At 38.8% G+C, this 21109-nt stretch overlaps 1 protein-coding gene across 1 annotated transcript in view; it reads left to right on the top strand.

The window, feature by feature from the left end:
- The window catches only part of CNTNAP2 (contactin associated protein 2), a 1523154-nt gene that overhangs the window by 753215 nt on the left and 748830 nt on the right, over nucleotides 1–21109 (top strand). Inside the window, exon 12 of the mRNA XM_057550506.1 lies at nucleotides 13947–14066. Within this exon, the coding sequence (XP_057406489.1) occupies nucleotides 13947–14066 (120 nt within the window). The remainder of the gene's footprint in view (nucleotides 1–13946; nucleotides 14067–21109) is intronic.

The following is a 21109-nucleotide window of genomic DNA, read 5'->3' as shown; positions in this document are numbered from 1 at the left end:
TCACATGTTGGGGAACTTTGGAATAGCCTAGAGCATCTTTGCTGCGTGGCTGAGGGGAAGTTAGGGGTACAGTAAAGTTGGATTTAATGACTATATTTATATGGTCTGAGATCATGTCTGTATATTGTGAAGTTATTGCTGGTGTCCTGGCCTAGGAATGACTTCCAAGCACATTTCCACTGCCCATTTTCATCCCTACATTTTCATTTGTATATGAATATTCTTTTTTTCTTAGCAATAGCCTCCAAATTGTATTATCTTCAAGTCCCAGAAAAGCTGGATCTGCCTCTGAGGATGACACCAACCTCATTCCATTGTTATGGAGATTAATACTGAAGTTTTCCCCCACTTTCCTTCTTTCCCCTCTTTTACCTTCTTTTTCTTCCTTTCTAAAATCATATAATAATAATGAAGGACCTGAGGATTAACTAATCCAGGACTTCTAAGTGTTTTTCCCAAAACATTTCCCCCCCTCAAATAAAATCATCAGCAAAACCATGATACATAAAATAGACTGGTAATTGACAGGACTTTTTCGAAGTTTAAACCTTCACTGTTTGGGGAGTAGCCCCAAAGATGTTTTACTATGTAGAAGTAATGAGGTATTACCAATCCTTGAAAAATATAACTTCTTATTCTTCCACTCTTAAGGAAATAAATGCCTTGAAGAACCAATCGTATTGATCACAGACTGAACTTCTGTTGGAAGAATGTGACTTGGCTTTTGATGGTTATTCTTTATACAGGTTTTTCTTTTTGAGAGAGCTGGGCACGGGTGAGAGAAAGTCACAAACTGAACTGAAGAGAAAGGAGGGGTTTGTGTGGGGAATGGAACATGTACTCAGCAGCAATGGGTCTCTTTTTTTGTCCCTGGCCCCAAAGGAAGGACAGCACCAGTCAAGGAGAGAACTGGCTAAGCACCTTCTGAAAGGATCCTCTACCCCAGTAACCACAGCAGATATTAAATAGCAGATGAACTCACAAGTAAGGGCAGAAGTGACAAAATTTTTCAGTAGAAAGTAAAAAAAGTATATACTTAATACACACCACAATGCTGTAAGAATTCACTAATGTATCTGGAAATACTAGACAATGAGATACTCTCTATAAAAATATTTTCCAGAGAACCTAACTATTCAGTGAGCTTTTATGGACTGACTCAGGTGTGCCAGACACTGTGCTGCCAGGTGGGAATATAGAGAAAAGGATGACATGGCTCTTATGTGCATTAAGATAAATCTTATCCAAAAATGTATAACAAGTTTTTCTGCCTTCTTAAATGAGAAAACAAACAACTTATAGCTTTCTCCTAATGGCCCAGGTATATCGTTATCATGGTCAACTAAGTACTTGGCGAGATAATGCGTATTTTTCCAGCTTTTTTCCTCTGCTATGCATAGGATCAGTTAAACCCACAATAAAGGCCACAGAAGCTTCTGTTGCAGTGTGAATACTTTCATGCAGCAGTTTCAACGTGCCTAGACTAGTGACAGATAGTTCAAGATTCTGGAATATTTAAAAACGTTGCTTCCCTGCTTCTCAGCTGTGTGCAGGAAAGCTGACATTACTGACCACTAGATCTCTACTGAAGTGGCTTATTTTGAAGTTAGTGACTCCATCATTCATTTCAGTGATGGCTTTGACAGGACCTCAAGCAACAGGAAGTTTTGTAAGTCACACTTAATCATAATAATAGTCTGATGCTTTTGAGACCTGTCCTGTTATAAAACAAGCCTGCATGTATATCATCCTCACATCTCAAAAGCAATTGGAGAAAGACACTGTCAGAGAAGTCCTTTATTCTAAATCTAAAGTTAATGCTAATGTCCTGTTGCTGTTTCAGTTTTACCAAAACAGTCATGACTTTTATCCATTGATGGATGTTCTCTGTTGTCTAAAGGATTATCTGTATTTAAATCTTATTTTAACTTTGAGAGAAGAACTCTAACACCACCAATGTTTTAATCACTATACCAGTGCTTAAATAATGAACTAGGTATAATAATAGATGCTTAGAAAAGATATCCAGGTTATTCTGGCCTTTTGAAATATGAACCATAAACTATTAAGATCATAGAGTGCTTGGCAAAAATGAAACTTGACTATCATCCCATCAAAATCTTCCTTCCTTAAATGAGAAAATTCATACCCCTAAAAGTTCAGTCATAAACAGTCCAAGCCATATGGACAGTAAATTACAGAACCAAAACTCAAAATAAGAATTCTATGTAAAGCAATTATACTCCAATAAAGATGTTAAAAAAAAAAAAAAGAATTCTGACTTTTAATCTAGACATCTTCCCTCTGTATTATTCTTCCTTACTGCCTTTAATTTGTAGGAGTGCATTTCATTTGTTTTGTTTTGTTTTTTTTTTTTTTTTAATTTATTTATTTATTTTTGGCTGTGTTGGGTCTTCGTTTCTGTGCAAGGGCTTTCTCTAGTTGCGGCGAGTGGGGGCCACTCTTCATCGCGGTGCGCGGGCCTCTCACTGTCGCAGCCTCTCTTGTTGTGGAGCACAGGCTCCAGATGCGCAGGCTCAGTAGTTGTGGCTCACGGGCCTAGCCGCTCCGCGGCATGTGGGATCTTCCCAGACCAGGGCTTGAACCCGTGTCCCCTGCATTGGCAGGCAGATTCTCAACCACTGCGCCACCAGGGAAGCCCCTCATTTGTTTTTGATTTGGGTTATATAATACTGTAGACACAACCCTTTCTGCTATGGGAACAGCTTATCTATTTCATTTTCAAGTTTTAATACTCATATTATTTAATGGTTTACTTTTCCATCAAATTCAAATGACTTTATTAGGCATTTAAAAATCAGTCATATTGACTCATTCATTAAATTGGATAGACTATAGTAAAACATTTTTTAAGCTGTAAAGTAGTCTAAAATATAGTTATCTTTTTATTATTTGAATTACCAGGACAGCTTTACTCAGAATGACTGAAGTTTGCAAAGGGATTAGCACTTTGTAATCAGAGCCAGGTTTGATCTTTTGTTAAAGTTTTGTTTATCTAAAAACAATTGCAGAATTTCCTCACTCCATTTTTCTTTTCTCAGCACACATGCACACACTGATAGACATAAGGAAAGTCTACTCTTCCTTTCAAGAGACTCTTCCTCAGTGAAACACACCTCCTCACTTTTCTCCAAGCTATCCTTCAGCAATAAAAACAAAATACCCCCTTTTCCGAGATGAGATTAGTATAAGCTGTTCAGCATAATTTAAGAGCAGAGACTCTGTAGCCAGAATCCCTGTGTTGGAATTCTGGCTCTGCCTTTTTCTAGGTGAACAATCTTGGACAAGCTAACTAATCTCTCTGTGCAGATGACAGAGACAGAGCACTGAGGACAAGCCCTCAGAGAATAGCTCCCTCTCTAGACCAGGAGAAGAAAAATGACAGTGCAGGACACAGGAAAGGAGTGGTCAGAGGGGCACAAGCAGGCAGACAAGTGTAAGAGCACAGAAACTTAGAGAAGAATGAGCTTCCATGAGGGCATGGCCAACAGTGACTGAGTCCACCTAAATCACAGAGCACGAGGACTTACTTAGTAAAGTCAGTGTGGACATCAATGGCATTTTTGAAAGTGCGGTAGAAGTGATTTACCTTCTGGTTTGAGGGTGTGAAGGTGTACGTGGTGAAGAAGCAGGAGTTCTCCTATACACAGGACTAGAGGACAACATGCGTATTTTCTTTTTTTTTTCTTTCCCATTACCCAAGATAGAGAAGACAGATTAGATAGTGCAGATTATCAGACATAGAAGGTGGAACCAATGGAAAAAAGAGAAAAGGAAAATCAAGAAAAGAGTCATCTTAAATTACCTAAGGACTCCATGGAATAGCATGGCATTGGGAATGAGCAGGAGAGAAGGGCTCTCCTCTCCTCTTCCTGCGAAACTCCTGCTCATCCTTTAAGACTCAGCTTAAAGAGACTTCACCAATGAAACCTTTCTGACTGCCCTAAACCAAGTTATCCAGTCCCTTATCTAAAGTGTCTGAGTATTTTGTTCATATATTTTTTATAACAGAAAATTATACACTATTTTATCTCTGAACATGTCTGCCCCATATATTAGATAACAAATTTCTCAGAGCCAGGATCTAAGGTTCATTCATTTTTTTAAGCTTACAGTACAAGGCATAGCACTAGATCTAGTACTATATTAGTAGCTATTTAAAATAAATTGATGAATTAGCCATCGGAAAGGGAAAAGGACCTGTTTAATTCAGAGTTACATTGAAGGAGGGGGATATAGGCCCTAACACACCTTGAGTCAATGTCCTTAGTCTCATTATTGGGACACAGTAAAAATGAGAGTGAGAAGGTTAAAATGGGAATAGGGGATAAGTAGATGGAGCAAGAGACAACAGAGGCGACCTCTATAGGATCTAAGTAAGTCATTAATAATTGCTGCGCCCCATTGTAGAGACCTATTAAAATGAGGAAGCATGAGTGTATAGTATGCCCGCTTGGTGTTAGACGGGTTTTTCTTCCCTCCTCATTGTCTTCTATAACCTAAAAGTGATAATGAAGAAAATACAAGGAGAGCTTGTCCAGACTGAGTCATGGAAAAAATGGACAATTTGATGTTCTGTGAAGTGATAGTCAAAGAGTAACAAGAAAAGATATTGACATCACCAAGGAATAAGGCAGTCATGATGATATAGAGATGAAGAGTTGTAGGAAGTTTTGTAACTAGTGTTGCAAAGGTATGGATTGCTGTTTTCTTTAAGGTAGTGCCTTGGAGCCAGTGCAGAGAGTGGAGGAATTCGGGAAGGATCAAACAGAAGGCAGAAGTGGATGGATGTGGGTTATAGAGAGAGTAGATTTTATTCTGATTTCCAAAAAGTTTTTGAAGGACTTGTCAGGTAAGAAAACTCCAAGCTATTGTTTTATTAACAGGAAATCAAAACTTGATCTTTTTTTTTTTCCCTTCTAAATTATGCCTTTCCCTTGAGGCTTGGACAGGTGAAAGAACCCAGTAGAGGATGGTAATGAACAACATCTCACACAGAAGTTACATTCTGGAAAAATCATGACATAATATCAGCATGCAAATATCTGTTTTTAAACCTCCACTCTCTCTAACCACCACTATTTGTTGTGTGTCAATTATGAGACAATAGTTCCTCAGGGAAATAATGTAGTTTACTCAGGGCTTTCATTCAAGCTTAAAAAAAAATCCAAAGAGACAGAGAAAGTATCAGGTTAATATTCAGGTGTTAATAAGGACTTAGGTATTATAAAGCTTATATTGTGCTAATTTAAAATAATTGAACGGTCCTAGAATTAGGGAGATTTCACAGGGGAAGGTCTCAAGGCCACTGCGCCTCTTTGGATTTCCAGCTTGGCTGTGTACAAACCTCAGGAGTTACCTTAACAGGAATAATTAGATCCTGGGAAAACTAGTTTCTCCAAACAAATGCACTAGAGCCTAATTGAGATCAGAAAGTCAGTTTCTTCGTTTCCAATGAGAAATATCTCTTCCCAAAGGAGAAACTTATTTTTGAAAGACAGATTAAGATCAGAGGTGGCTTAGTGATTAAAAGGGATCAGGATAAGGAGGACCCCAGTGACCATTCTGTTCTGAGCGCCACCAACCCAGATATGCCCAGGCCCCTTTCAAGGGCTGAGAACTACTATATTGGGTTTTTTTTTCTGCTATATCCGTGTTTTCCATTAAAGGACTTCTTTCTTAATTCAAGGTTAGAGTGTCCAGTAAGCCAACCTCCCTTTTTAGCACTTTTGTCACCTGGTTCCTACAGCAAGTTTGTAGTAAGTACTGGGTCACCTCCAATATAAGAGAGCAGGAAAGCGAAGCCATTCATAAATTATCAATACTCAGTGTGTCATGTTACAGCATTTTTTAGTAAATGAACCATAAAGTTATTTTATGCTTCTTTCCAGTTTTATATCAAATCATTGTAAGTGAACTTTTCCCTTTCTGTGCAATCAGGAAAAGACTACTTATGATGTTCCAAAGGTAACCTTTATGTATGTGTTCATTTTTAACTTGGTTCATCCTTGGCCACTTCAAGCAATCCGTATGCTCTAGAAGGTAGTAACAGGAGGGATGTATACCACATGCGTAATGGCCTCTCTCAAAGCATGAAACATAGAAAGGGGCTAGGAGAGCCTTCCCCAGCTCGGCAGCATCATGAAGATCTAGAGAGCTGTTGCTTTGTACTGTTGAGGGCACCCAGCATAAGACCTTGCACAGAGTGGGCCAAAAGCACCTGTTTTGCCAGGAGGATATTCTTTCTTAACACTGATGTTCCGGAACATGGTTGAGGGTCCTCCTCCCCATCACCTCTAGGAAAGTTGGAAGAGCTCAGAGGTGGAGGTGAGGAGAGGTTGGCCCAGTCAGCTGGCAACTGTCTGTCTGTGTTAGTTTCCTAGAGATACTGTAACAAAGTAACAAACAGGATGACTTAAGGGAAATTTATTGCCTCACGATTTTGAGGCTAGAAATCTGAAGTCAAAGTGTCTACCTGGTTGGTCCTTCTATGGGCTGTGAGGGAGAGTCTGTTCCATACTTCTCTCCTAGCTTCTGGTAGCCTCAGGCATCCTTTAGTTGTGGTTGGCAGTATCCCTGTTGTTTATATTGTCTTCCTATTGTAGGTGTCTGTCTCTGTGTCCAAATTTCCCATTTTTACAAGGATACCAGTCCAGATGGATTAGGGGCCACCCTAACGAGCTTAACTTAATCACCTTCAAATACCTTATTTCCAAATAAAGGTTAGAACTTCAACACCTATTACGGGGATACATTTCAACCCATAGCAATGTCCTTCTTGAATCATCAATATTTATGTGAAAATTGAAGCCATGGCACAAATCACAGATGTGTGCTTCCCTCTCTTTTCCCAGGGACTTTAATGTTCTAATCATATATGTGTGTATGATTAGCTTCCATGTCCCCTTGCAACAGTCTCCTAGTTGTTACTAACTTTCCTAACCTGTTGTCCACACAGTTGCCAGGAGACACTTCTTAAACACAAAATTGATGATGTTCCTGCCTTGTTTTAGCCTATGGTTACAGAAATACAAACACCTTAGCATGCTAGTTAAGGCCTTTATTGTCATAAATGGAAGATAATATTATACACTTAGGAGCTGTAAAAACAATTTTTAAAGGGGAAATCTTAATAGAGTTGATAACATAAAATATTGTACATCAAAAGCTACATATTCAAGGTAAGGCAAAAAACAAGGAAGACAAATATGATGGAACATAGATTTTAGTTTTGATTTTATCATAGCCAATTTAAGTCAATGGAAAAATGCTGACAATAAATAAGTGGGCAAAAGGCATAACTGTATACCTCACAAAACAGTTTTAAAAACTCTCCAATGTATTGTATATGTGAAAATAAATTTTCCAATCAAAAAATACAAATCAAACAATAATAAAAGCTTTTTTTTGGCCAAGTAAGAAACTATTTTTTTCTTTTTATTTTGTTTTAAATCAGTCTAACCAGTGCTGGTAAAGATGCATTAACAGGCAAAGTTGTTTTTACATTCTCAAGACTCTCAAGACCGTCAGATTTAGAGCTAATTTCCTGGTGGCAGACAGTGAGGGGAGTAACAAGTCCCTGATAATGGCTAACAAAACCTGGCTGTTAGGTATCCTGGATTCTGACTATTTACATTAACTTCTCATACCCTTGAAGGAGGTCTAGAAAAGAGGAGAGGGGCCTGGCATTCCAAAAGAATGAAATGCAAACTCCCCAAATTTACTTCTGGAGCTAGGGAAACAGGAGGTTCTTTTTTTTCTTCTTTTTTTTGGGGGGGGTACTTTTTCAGAATTAATCCAAGGAGTATAGATGCTTTTTTTTTTTTGGACCATGAGATATGTGGGATCTTAGTTCCCCAACCAAGGATTGAACGTGCACCCCCTGCATTGGATGTGCAGAGTCTTAACCACTGGACCACTAGGGAATTCCCCTATGAATTCCTTTTATAATCAGAAATTACCCCATTAAAAACAATAAAGATAATTCTGTCTCACATATCCTAACAAAAATTCCCTCACTTGTACTTAGCAATCTCTATCAATTTTTATTCTATTTTTTCCTTTCATGGTTCAAACTCCTACAATAGTGTAGTCAACATCCACCCCATTCCACCAACTAGTTCCTTTTCTTATAATCTGGTTTCTACAAATACCACCACCCTGAAATATTAAAAAAGTCACCCAAATCTGCTCACTAAATGTATTACCACTTCCCCTAGCTGATTTCCATTCCGTTTTTCTGCAACAATTCAAAGTATTGAGAGTTATCCTTTTCCTTGGGGGTAGCTCCTCCTTTATACTCCGTCCTTACCCTAAATATTCCTTAAGTGATGCCTTATTTCCCAGCGCATTAGGCCTGTTTCACATCTTTGCTTTTAAACCCTTTGCTTTTCTCTCTGCCAATGAGTTGGCATCTTTCATTAATCAACAACACTGGGAGGACATTAGGTGCTTAATTATACTTGTTCTTTAAATAGAGCAATCATATTATTTATATATAGTTGTGATGAGCAGAATAATCCTCTCCCCACCAAACATGTCTATATCCTAAGCCGTGGAACCTGTGACTGTATTGCTTTCTATGGCAAAGAGACTGTGATTAAGCAAAGGACCTTCTCGTGAAGAGACTGTCCCAGATGATCGGGGGGGGCCTGACCTTCTCGTGCAGAGACTGTCCCAGATGATCGGGGGGGGCCTGACCTTCTCGTGCAGAGACTGTCCCAGATGATTGGGGGGGCCTGACCTTCTCGTGCAGAGACTGTCCCAGATGATCGGGGGGGGCCTGACCTTCTCGTGCAGAGACTGTCCCAGATGATCGGGGGGGGGCCTGACCTTCTCATGCAGAGACTGTCCCAGATGATCGGGGGGGCCTGACCTTCTCGTGCAGAGACTGTCCCAGATGATCGGGGGGGCCTGACCTTCTCGTGCAGAGACTGTCCCAGATGATCTGGGTGAGCCTGATGCAGTCAGAGCTCCTTCAAATACAGAGAGGCGACAAGGCAAGCAGAGAATCAGAGCGGAGTATGGGAGAGACTCCACCAGCCGCATCTGGCTTCGAAGATGAAGAAATAGGAAAATGAGCCAAGGAATACAGGTGGATTCTGGAAGCTGGAAAACGCAAGAAAACGGATTCCCCCCCTAGAGTTTTCGGAAGGAGCACAGCCCTACCCAGACTCTGAATTTAGCTCAGTGAAACCCACTTCGAACATCTGACCTCTAGAACTGTGAGATAATAAATTTGTTTCAACCCGCTAAGTATTTGGTTATTTGTTACAGCAGCCCAATGAAACTAATACACTAGTACTTTGTCATTTTCCATTGTACCCAATATGATGTCACACAGACAACATTCAATATTTAATGACAATTAATAAGATACTTCGGATTTGTCACTTTCTGGATTTTTACATGCTATGAAATTCAGTCTGATATGTTCATTCATAATATTTCTGAATATCTGAGATTTATTTAAGAATATGTAGAATAATATGAGATCTTTTATTTGGGACTAGGAGTTGCAACAGAGAAAAATTACTTTTCCAGTAAATCAATGGACTTGATGAGTCTATTTATTTTGCCATCAGCCCAATTGCCTTTCTCCAGCAGTCTACTAGAAAAGCTCGATTATTGACAATGGCACAGATCCTTCTCTTTCTTCAGTGGCTGCTGGCTTAGCCCCTTCTGCCCTGTCAACTCCCTGGGGCTTGATATGCACAAATTGTGCAGCCCAGCTAGGACTCCACTGGGTACAGAGTTAACTGGCTGAGGCATGCAGGCTAAATACTTCGGTTAGCTCCTTCCGTGCATTAAAATTTCCATACGCTCAGTGCTTTTTAGTTTACAAAGTGTGTGATTTCATTTAATCTTCACAATAACTTGGTGGAGGAGGTATTATTGCCTTCATTTTACAGTTGAGAAAACTGAAAGTTAAGGGGAGTTTCAGGTAGTAAATGACAGAAAGGAGATTTGAACAAAAATCTCTTAATTCCTAATTCAGTTATAAAACTAATGCAGTTTTGCTATGTACAGCTGTTCTTGCCATTTTACCTCAGTGCCTTTACTCCAGACATGTATTTTGCAAGTGTATTTTTAATGATAACATAACTTATGCATGTTATAAAGTAATGTGGAAAACACAGGGAAGTATGAAGTTTTAAATTATCCATAATCTTACTACTCAAAGATAACCACTGTTACTGTTTGAGTGTATTCCTTTCCAAATATTTTTCTGTGCATTCATCCAAGTATATTTCTTTTGACATGTATTTTTATTTAGAGTTTTGTATCCCATTCCATTTTTATTATTCTGAGTGAAGTGAGGTGGCATTCTAGCCTTATGTTACTGGATTGGCCAAAAAGTTCATTTGGTTAGTCAATGTGTTTTTCCGTAAAGTTCTTCATGAAATGAAAAATATGTCTTTTATTTTTAGTTAGAACAAATTTTTTGGCCAACCCAATGTTTACAATTGTACTGTATTGCCTTTCAGTGACCTATTTTTCCTATTTATACTAAAATATAAATAAAGAATTAGTCCACCCTTCTTGAGTTAACTTTTTTTTTCAAGATTAGAGCCATGCTTCTCAACATGTAGTCAGGACCAGCAGCATCAGCTGGGAGCTTGTTAGAACTGCAAATTCTCTACTGAGTCAGAATTTCCGGGGTGAGACCCAGGAATCCCTGTCTTAACAAGCTCTCCAGGTGATTTTTCACACACGATAAAGTTTGGACTAAAGTTTTGGTTTTCCATTTGTGTTGATGAGGCAAAAGCAGCTAATAAACCTGTTATAGGTTAAAGACAAGCAGAATAATTGTCGCACTTTAAAGAAAAAGAAAGAACTTCTTGCTTACCCAGATTTCCCTCATCCACATGCTTTCATCTCTACTCTTAATCAATTACTTGGGTTAAAGTCCACAGACCTCTTTAAAATGCTTGTATGCTTACTTAGAAATGCAGTAGTTACCTATACTTACTATCATCCAATTGTGCTTTCATTTGTATATACTTCTTCTGGTGAGCCAACTAATCATTTATCAAAATCAGAACGGGATGAAGGGTAGGCACGTTTTAAGTTTCATTCTGACAGCTTTTCTTAAACATCTACCATGTTAGATCAATATAGAGTAGAAAAGAAAAATATGTTTTGTACACCCTGCCCTCACGACAATTCACAATCTTGTTAGGAAATAAAATTTTCCTATATGGTTTAATTAACAGCGGTCAATCAAGTCCTAAATTGACTAGTATTACAGTATGTGAGACGAGCAGTGTATGCCCTGGACTATACAGAAAGCTGGACGTATTTATTAGGGAAGGCCTCCTTAAGAAAGGAGGAATGTCAGTGGTGCCTAAATAATAATTATTATATTAACGATAAACAGTCCACCTATTAACTATTATACCTGTGATACCTATTCCCCAGACAAGGCTGAATGAGATTAGGTATCTTTGTTAATGTTATATAAATAGTACTTTGTGGAGTCAGAATTTAAACTCAGATCTGTTTGACAGGAACCCTGTTTCTTACCACGTCTGCCTTCATAGTTAGCTCTGACTGAGAAGTTTTACAGATTGAGAAAGAGGCCTGTAGAAAACCACAAGTAGAGGCAACCCCAGAAAGGGTGAGCATGAGTTAAACAAGTTCCTGTGTCAGATTCACCTGAGCGGAGAGCAAGGTTGATACTGGCGAGTTGCTAAAACCAAAAGAGATCTGTAAGGATTATGGAAGGTCTTACATGCTTAGATGGTGATCTGGGATATACAATCAGAGATGCTGAAGAGCCATTACACATTTTTTAAACATAATGAAAGTAATGTTTTAGGATATTGCATAAAAAAGCATAATTGGGTGGGAAGTGAAGAGATATTTGGGTAGAACAATCAATTAATAGGTCGATTGTTGTAAATCAGATACCAGATGATAAGGAAAATGACTGGGGTGCTGGCAGTGAGGAAAAAGAATGATTATTAAATATTAGAAAACAAAGGTGAAAGTTTTTAATGGTAGATTGGCTGAAGGGACAATTGGAAAACTTAAGAATTTGAACCTGACCTTCTGGGGGATTTTGAACTGTACACAAAAATTGTAATAATCTGAAGAAGGATTGTCAAAAATTAATAAGGCAGTTGGTTTTTTTCAGAGACTGTGAGTTTAAGTCATTCTTTCTTGCTTCCTAACTACATCCACCCACCTAGTCTCCATGTCCTGTTGATCTTAAATCCCATCTACTTTATCCTGCCTTGTTTGCTTTATCCTTTCTCATAATCTTCTATACCTCTGGCCATCTTTCAAAAGGCCTATAGGCCTATTGCTATAGCAATTACAGCCTACATGCTCTCATTACTCACTTCCCTAAGAGCTATTGTTTTGCTACAAGGAACTTTCTTTCTAAAACCTACGTCAAATTATGGCATCTTTCTGCTGAAAGTTTAAAAATATTTGTTCAGTCTTTTATTGCATTATTTTATTTGGTATGGCATTCAGAATTAGAGCGACCATAGTTTATTATCCAAATAAGACAACTGGGAGATTGAAAGTGGCATATTAATAATTACACTCAGATGAAAGGTGTATGGGCTGTGCTTAACTTTCTAGCCACATCCTCTTCTGACAGCACTTCTTGCATGAGCAATGCACGAGTACTGAGTGAACAGTCCCTACTCCAAAGGTCCGCAGTCTGTGTTGTTCACAGCTGTGCTTGTGTTGCCTAATCTACTGCTCAACACATCATATGGGCTCAATAACTATTTGCAGAAGGAAGGAAGGAAGGAAGTGGGAAGCAAGCCTTGAGTAAATCAAAGAGTTTTTGAACTGTTTTAGTCTAGTGTGTTGTGTTTGTTGAAATGAAATAGAATTTAATGTCTAGCATCCTTGGGAAGAGGAAACCATGGAAAGCTAAAGGGAAGCACAGAGAACGTGGGAGAGGAAAGTAGAAAAGGGAGGTCCCAGAATCAGACCTCCTACTTCATAGCTTAGCAAAGGACAGATGCTAGGAGTATTGAATTCAAGGGCACTTTACCAAAAGACTCCGCTTATCAGATAGATAGATTTTTACCAGAAATAGTTCTTAGTTTTGTAAAGAGGTCTGTCAAATTCATTGTATATGTCAATGTAGAGCTATTAAAAAAAGTTTTCACTATAGTGTTTTAGAAGTTCCAGCTATAAAGGAGGTATGTAAATGTCCATTTTGCACTTCTGAAAACAGGTGCAGTCTCTGTGAGAAAAGAAAATGTGTTAGGAGCATGGGAACAAAAAGGAAAATGATGAAAAAGAACCTACAATCTAATTACATAAATGTCAGTTTTCTACAAAAACTAGATTTGATGTAATTAAAGCACACCTGTAACAAATAAAATGAAACAGACGTATCTTTCCATTTTCCTGAAATAAAGGAAGATTAGAAATCATGTGGTATTTGTGGGAGATTTATACTAAATATGCAAAAAGAAAAAGTGCCCCTGTGTGTGTGTGCATGAGAGAGAGAGAGGGAGAGAGAGAGAGAGAGAGAGAGAGATTTTCTCTGATCTCTTAGCTGATAGCCCAACAGTACAGCCAATATTCATGGCCTTTCAGTAAAGTCCCTTACATTAAGGAGCTGATATCTATAAATAAGTATAAATTAAATAGTTTTCAATGATCATGAGCACCTGTGAAACATTACATTTGTTTAACAATTTATTGATTGTTTTAGACCTTTCCCCAACTAAAGCCATAGCAGGAACTTACTATCTTTGTTTGTTAGGTCAGAACCAATGCTTATAGACTAAAAATCAGATTATGAGTTTAAATGTAGAGAAAAGAGTGCTCTTTCTAACAAGAGGATACTCTCCTAAACAGTGGTTTGATAGCATTTGATCTGTTACTGGGGCATTTATCTGGAGAGACATTTTTTGGGTGCTGTGCTCATGTGGGATGTTTTGTTCCAGCCATCTATGAGCCTTCCTGTGAAGCCTACAAACACCTAGGCCAGACATCAAATTACTACTGGATAGATCCTGATGGCAGTGGACCTCTGGGGCCTCTGAAAGTTTACTGCAACATGACAGGTAACTATGCCATATTTATGTTTCATGAAGATTGCTTTTCTCTATGTTGAGAATAAATAGCACCACTAAAGTTTGTTTCTTCTGTGCTGTATTCTTATCATAATGTGTGATAAGCTAAATATTGCTGTCTTTGTTAGGCTAAATGGTGAAATGTATTTCAATGCTAGGTTTTCAAAAAAAAGTCTGCCTTCTGATTTGAACGGTTAATAATTAGTGTTTAAAAAAATCATCATGTAGAGGAAAAACTAGAAAGCCAAATTGCAAGGTTGAAGTCCACAGAAAGAACTAGCCCATGAAGCACCCTCCACAAGGACCTAGACTGGGGAAGGTTAGTACAACCTCTCAAACCACCCACACTGCCCAAGTGAAAGGAAGCTCAGAGGTCACGCCAAACCTTCCTCTGCTTGCCATGGTTATACAAGGAGCCGTTCTGGGTACTGAAAGCCCATTCTGGCACTAGCAAAACTTACCTGCCACTTTCATGAAATTTTTCTGGGGAAGAGAGCCTAGTTTTTCTTCACTTCCATATTAAATTTCAGGGCTATGAAATGAGATTGCGGGTTCCCACAGTCATATGTAAGATGTACAGATCTGTAAGATAAGAGCACATCTTCCATCAGACACTTGGTAGCATCTTGCCCTCCAAAAATCTGGAGAAGTGTGTGGGGCAAGCACTGTTTACTAGCTCCAGGAGAGGATCAGCATTCGATATGAACTCCTGAGGCATATGATGATAAGGATGATGATTATATGATGCTACTGATGCTGATTGCTGCATGGACGGTTTGCCATGTATCGGGTACCACAGTAACTGCTTTATTCAGACAACCTGGGTTTATATTCTAGCGCTGTTAATCACCAGATACAGAATCTTGGGCAACTTATTAACTGTGCTAACTTCAATAAGCCTCGGAATGTTTTTCTTTGAAATTGATTAATAATAATATCTACCTCATAGTATTATTGTATGAATGAAATAAGGTAATCTACATATGGTTCTTAGCATATTGTCTGACACATAATAAACTTTCAGAAAAGGTTGCCAGGAGTAAGGTATAATTATTTTTTAAAGAATTAGAGAGTTAAATAACTCGCTTACATTATTCAGGCAAAATTCAAATTCCAATATGTTTGAGGCCAGTGGTTCTTAAATCCAGCTATGCTTCAGAAACGTTTATGGAGTTTTGTCTTCCCATACAAACCTGTTGGCTCCATCTCAGGAGACTGACTCAGTAGGTGTGAAGTGCAAATAGGATTGTGTGCCTAGAACTAAGAGCCCTAAATAGTGCTGTAGACAAGCAGACCCCAGTGGAGAACTCGGCAACATCAGGAAGACAGACATGGCACAGAACGGAAGGGAGGATGAAGAGGACGTGGGTGTAGTATGGAAGGTGGGTAGAGAAAATGGTAAAGTGAGAGCTACTGTCCCCAGATTTCCCCCCATGCCAAGGCTGTAAGTGTGCCCCAGAGAAATAATTCACTTCCCAGAAAGCTTGACCTGAGAGTTCATTGATTGTTGGACTTGTCAGTGCAATCAGGTACTTTCTTCTTTACCTTCATTCTAATCTTACGTCAACTAAAGTAGAATCCATGAGAACTAGACTTAATCCAAAAGACTCTTGATGTTGATTTCTCAAAACTATTGTCAACTATTAACCTTAAGGGAAATCAGGGCATCCTGAATGGGCTTGGACAATTAAGAAGTTACTTTAGTTACTTTTCTATATGCCTTTTCAGAAAAGAACTAGAAAACTAAACAAAACCATAAGGTATACTATCCTCATATGAAGAACACACAAAATGGAAGAGGATTTTTTCCTTTTTTTTTCGGGAGAGATCACTTTTCTGTGAATTGAAGGCCTTATGTGGAAACGCAGATCTCCTCTTCATCAATACCTCCTTTAAAGAGTATGACTATAGTTTGACCTAATACTCTAGATTCAGTCTAAGTGGTGAAAAGAACAGCATGATTTCTGCAGTTAGAAGATTTTTTTTCTATTGTCAAGATAGTTATGAACACCAGTGTTTCAGGGACCCTTGAAGGCCATCAGGTACTCTTTGGCCTTTTGCAACCCATTAACCCTTCCTTCATCTGGAAAGAACATGAACTTGACCCGTTAGGAAAACATGGCACCACAGAGCTTGGCTTGGGCTGTAGCTTTTCCAAGAGATACATGTTGAAGAAGAGGAGGGAGTGACAGCATGAGATACTCTATGAATCTTGAGATATCACTCTATGGTCATGAGAAATTGTATATGCACCTTAATTCACAACATTTGTATTAAAGAATAGAGCTCTCCCACTTCTTAGTAACCCAAATGTAATTGAGTGTTTATCACTGTTGAATATATCACATATTTTAAAAATGGGAGCAAGATATCTTCTCTGGGGAAGAAGCAATGTCTTGGCAGTGATCAGTCTCTTTTTCCTTCTTCTTACTAAGATGAGGGAGAGTTTTTCACTTGTACAGACATAGTGAATATATGAGTCTTGATTTTGGTTTCTCTACACTGGAGGAACTTTACTGGCAGGTAATATCTGATGTAAATTTGGGTAGAAACGAAAAATCACTCTGTTGGAAATCACTTCTGATTTATAATTATTCTTTGGAATACTAAACTTTAAATTCACTTACTAATTAAAAAATAAAACAAAACAAAAAAACAAAATGAAAACACAGTTAATTAATTTAGGGCCTGGCAAGAAGAAGGTAGTCTCCTCTGACTTTTAGAAAAGAAGTTCCTCCAAATAATCATTACAACATCACTGTTTACTAATATCTCTAAGTTTTATGTTTAACATTATCAAATAAGTAAGTTGTTCTTCATCTTATCCTTATTACATTTTCTGTTGAATCACAGGGAAGACTTGAAGTTTGTCCTTGCTAGAGTATTTTACTGTTGGATTCAGTCCAAACTGTCAGCATATATCTCCTGGCATCTCAGATACTGTTAAATTCTCAATTTCTCCTTCCCAATGCCTCTTGCAAATCATTATTCTTTCCATTCCTCAAACAACCATCCTGATTCAGACCCTCAATTGTTGGGTTTAGGTTATTCTAGTAATGTCCCAACTGGCCCCTGTTGGTTTACAACCTTGGGAGTTCCCCAAGTGAAATCTGAAACTGGACCCCGTACGTGGAGGGCAAGGAGAGGCTGAGAAGGAGGCAGACCCTCTAGATTGGTAGGTGAAGGTTTGATAAGCAAGGGAACTTACTTACAAGGCTTGTCTTGGGCGACACAGTATGAGTAGATTTCTGCACCCAACCCACAGGATCTTAAAAGTTTATATCGAGGCCTTGACAGGGTTCAGTGACATATTCAGTCCAGATGGTCTCAACACCTACCTCTCGCAAGGATTTACTCCCTGTAAGGGCTGCTAGCCTGGGAATAGTAGGTGGGATGTACATTCCAAGGACAGGGGAAGGGTGAGGAGCCTCCGGTTGCCAGGGTTCTGCTTAAGGGTCAACTGGCAGTCACATTCTCTCCATGACCTCCTTCAACTCCAATATTTTCCTACTGCCCCTGCCTCCATGCCACCTGTCAGCAGGCTGCTAGATGAATGCTCCTACCACACCACTGTGATCATATGACCAATGTGCTCCATCCCAACTACTGAATAATGGGGAACGGCCTCAACTTAGCATTCAGCTTCCTTCACATTTAATACAAACTTCCTAGCACTGTCTTTTTTCTACCCTGCTTCCTTATAGCCATCCCCTGCTCCAATCAGAGTAGAGTTTCCATCATTCCCTAAATTCAGTTTGGCTTGTTTTACACTAAATTTCATGACAATCTCCCTGTGTACAATATTCTCTCCTGAAACTCTCTATAAAATACTTATTTCTGAAGAGTTTTCTTGAATCCTAAACTCCTCCATGAAGCTCTTCCTCATCTTCAATATACCCTTCACCACCAAATGACCATTATAAACTCTTTTATCGATCAAAACCTTTCCTCTTTTATTTTTAATTTTTATTTTATATTGGGATATAGTTGATTAACAACATTGTGTTAGTTTCAGGTGTACAGCAAAGTGACTCAGTTATACATATACTTGTATTGATATCTATTCTTTTTCAAATTATTTTCCCATTTGGGTTATTACAGAATATTGAGTAGTGTTCCCTGTGCTATACAGTAGGTCCTTGTTGGTTATCTATTTTAAATATAGCAATGTGTACATGTCAATCCCAAACTCCCAATCTATTCCTCCCCCCACCCTTCCACCCTGGTAACCATAAGTTCATTCTCTAAGTCTGTGAGTCTGTTTCTGTTTTGTAAATGAGTTCATTTGTATCATTTTTTTAAATTCCGCATATAAGTGATTTCATATGGTATTTGTCTTTCTCTGTCTGACTTACTTAGGATGATCATCTCCAGGTCCACCCATGTTGTTGCAAATGGCATTATTTCATTCTTTTTAATGACTGAGTAATATTCCATTGTATGTATGTACCACATCTTCTTTATCCATTCATCTGTCAATGGACATTTAGGTTGCTTCCATGTCTTGGCTAGTGTAAATAGCACTGCAGTGAACATTGGGATGCATGTATCCTTTCGAACCATGTTTTTCTCTGGATATATGCCCAAGAATGCGATTGCTGGATCATGTGACAACTCCATTTTTAGTTTTTTGAGGAACCTCCATACTGTTCTCGATAGTGGCTGCACCAATTTACATTCCCACGAACAATGTAGGAGGGTACCCTATTCTCCACACCCTCTGCAGCATTTGTTATTTATAGATTTTTCAGTGATGGCCATTCTGACCAGTGTGAGGTGGTCTCTGTATTATTTCTTAAACTGCATGTAAAATTTACATTATCTAAAAGAAAAATTTTAATTAAAAATGTAATGTACACACACACACAAACCCCCAAAATGTGAATTTCTTCATAGACTTTGTGAAAAGAAAAAAGAACAGAATATTTAAGCATCCCTCTAGGACCCTTTTTCTAGGTTTCTTCATTTCTGTATTCACTGTGTGCCAGGAACTGCGCCATGTGAGAACAAATGGCTGTAATAAATGCCTTCGTGGTGTTCACGACCAACAGTAGCAACAAGCACCAAAAAAGTGAACAAGTAAGTAACTTTTCTGTAGAGAAAAATAATAGAATGGTGAGAAATGGTTTATTTTGGATAGAAGATTTTTTAAAAAACCTCCCTAGGAAGCAACATTTTAGCCAAAATCTAGCATATGGAAGGAGACAAGGCACTCAAAAAGGTGAGGAAGGGGAATGAGCCCTGAAAAATTATATCCCACAGAGTGAAAGAGATCATTTCCTTCCAAGGAACTGAAACCCCAGTTGCTGAAGCATCATGAGCCTATAGGGGGGCCCAAAATGAAGTGGGGAGATGGGCAGGGGACAGGTGGTGGTGCAGGAAAAAAAATCTGGTTTTTACTTTTTCAATTATATTTCAATGTAGTGGGTGGGAATCTATGGAAAGTTTTTACACAGGAGAGTAAGAGGGTCTCAATTAAAACTACTACTTGGAGTACCATGAATGACAGACTAAAAGCACTGGGACCAGTTCTGAGGCTATTGTAAAAGTCCAGGGAAGAAAAGAAGCTCCTTTGGACTAGAGTGGTGATAGTTTAAGTGATAAATAAGAGATGAATTTCAGATGTACTTTGAAGGAAGCATTGTCAGGATTGGTGACAGATGGGAGAAGGATGGTTAAAGACAGTTGTCCAGAATAACTTCTGGGGCTTCCCTGGTGGTGCAGTGGTTAAGAATCTGCTTGCCAATGCAGGGGACACAGGTTCGAGCCCTGGTCCAGGAACATCCCACATGCCATGGAGCAACTAGGCCCATGCGCCACAACCACTAAGCATGCGCTCTAGAGCCTGCAAGCCACAACTACTGAGCTCACGAGCCACAACTACTGCAGCCTGCACGCCTAGAGCCCATGCTCCACAACAAGAGAAGCCACCACAATGAGAAGCCCGTGCACCGCAACAAAGAGTATCCCCCGCTCGCTGCAACTAGAGAAAGCCCACGTGCAGCAGTGAAGACCCAACGCAGCCAAAAATAAATAACTAAATAATAAAATAAATTTAAAAATATATATATTAAAAAGAGCAAAACATTTAACAACAACAACAAAAAGAATAACTCCTGAATATATGGATTAAATAACTGGATGAATTACAGTGCCATATGGCAGATGTGGGAAATTAAGGAAAGAACAGATTTAGAGGAATTTCAAGAATTCAGTTTTGACCTATTTAAATATGAAGTGCTATATGCCATCTCAATTGAGATGCAAATTCTGCAGTTGGACAAGCCCCAAAAGGATGTTTGGGTTAGAGACATAAATGTCCTAATTGTTAGCATATGAATATATGAGAAATGATAATATCACTTAGGGGATGATGTAAACTGGGAAAAGGCATCTGCGAAATGAGCTCCTAGGAAGTCGATAGATAAGTCAGATTTCTAGTGATGAAATATTCTGTATGTAGGAGAATGTATAAGTAAGTGGAGGAAAAGTGTCTAAGAGAATTTTAGGGACAAATGGGTCATCCTTATGGATGTCGAATTGACTGCTTGGGTTGTAAAGAATGAGAAAAAGACTGGGAGGATGGAGAGTGATTTTGAATCAATGCAAAGGTATATAATGAATGAGCAGGACCCAGTGGGGCCTTCCTGGGTTCAGACTCCCCCCACCCTCCATGCCCCCCACCTCTTATTTGTAAAAAAAAGCTTTAGCCTCCTATTCCTTCCCCGAGTTCCAAAGAGCAAATTTAATCAGAGAAGTGAGAAAATGAGAAAGTGCAGAAACAAAGAAAAATAGTCAAGCAAGACAAAATAATAGTTTAGCCATGAAACAAAGTCAAAAACATTTAGTTCTTCCTCAAGGGCTATGGATAATATCCTGAGCCATATCCTTGAGTTATTTTGCAGACACTAACCGCCCCCCCCCAAGATGGAAGAAGTTAACTACATGCTGACTACCAGTATGTAGACCCCAGACAGGTTGGAACCAAAAGGTTGATCATTGAGATTCCTGAAACATCACCCTGTTACCTCACC

The sequence above is a fragment of the Balaenoptera acutorostrata genome, chromosome 7, assembly GCF_949987535.1.
Source record: "Balaenoptera acutorostrata chromosome 7, mBalAcu1.1, whole genome shotgun sequence".
NCBI classification, from domain to species: domain Eukaryota; kingdom Metazoa; phylum Chordata; class Mammalia; order Artiodactyla; family Balaenopteridae; genus Balaenoptera; species Balaenoptera acutorostrata.
This window is presented reverse-complemented; position numbering and strand designations above follow the sequence as displayed.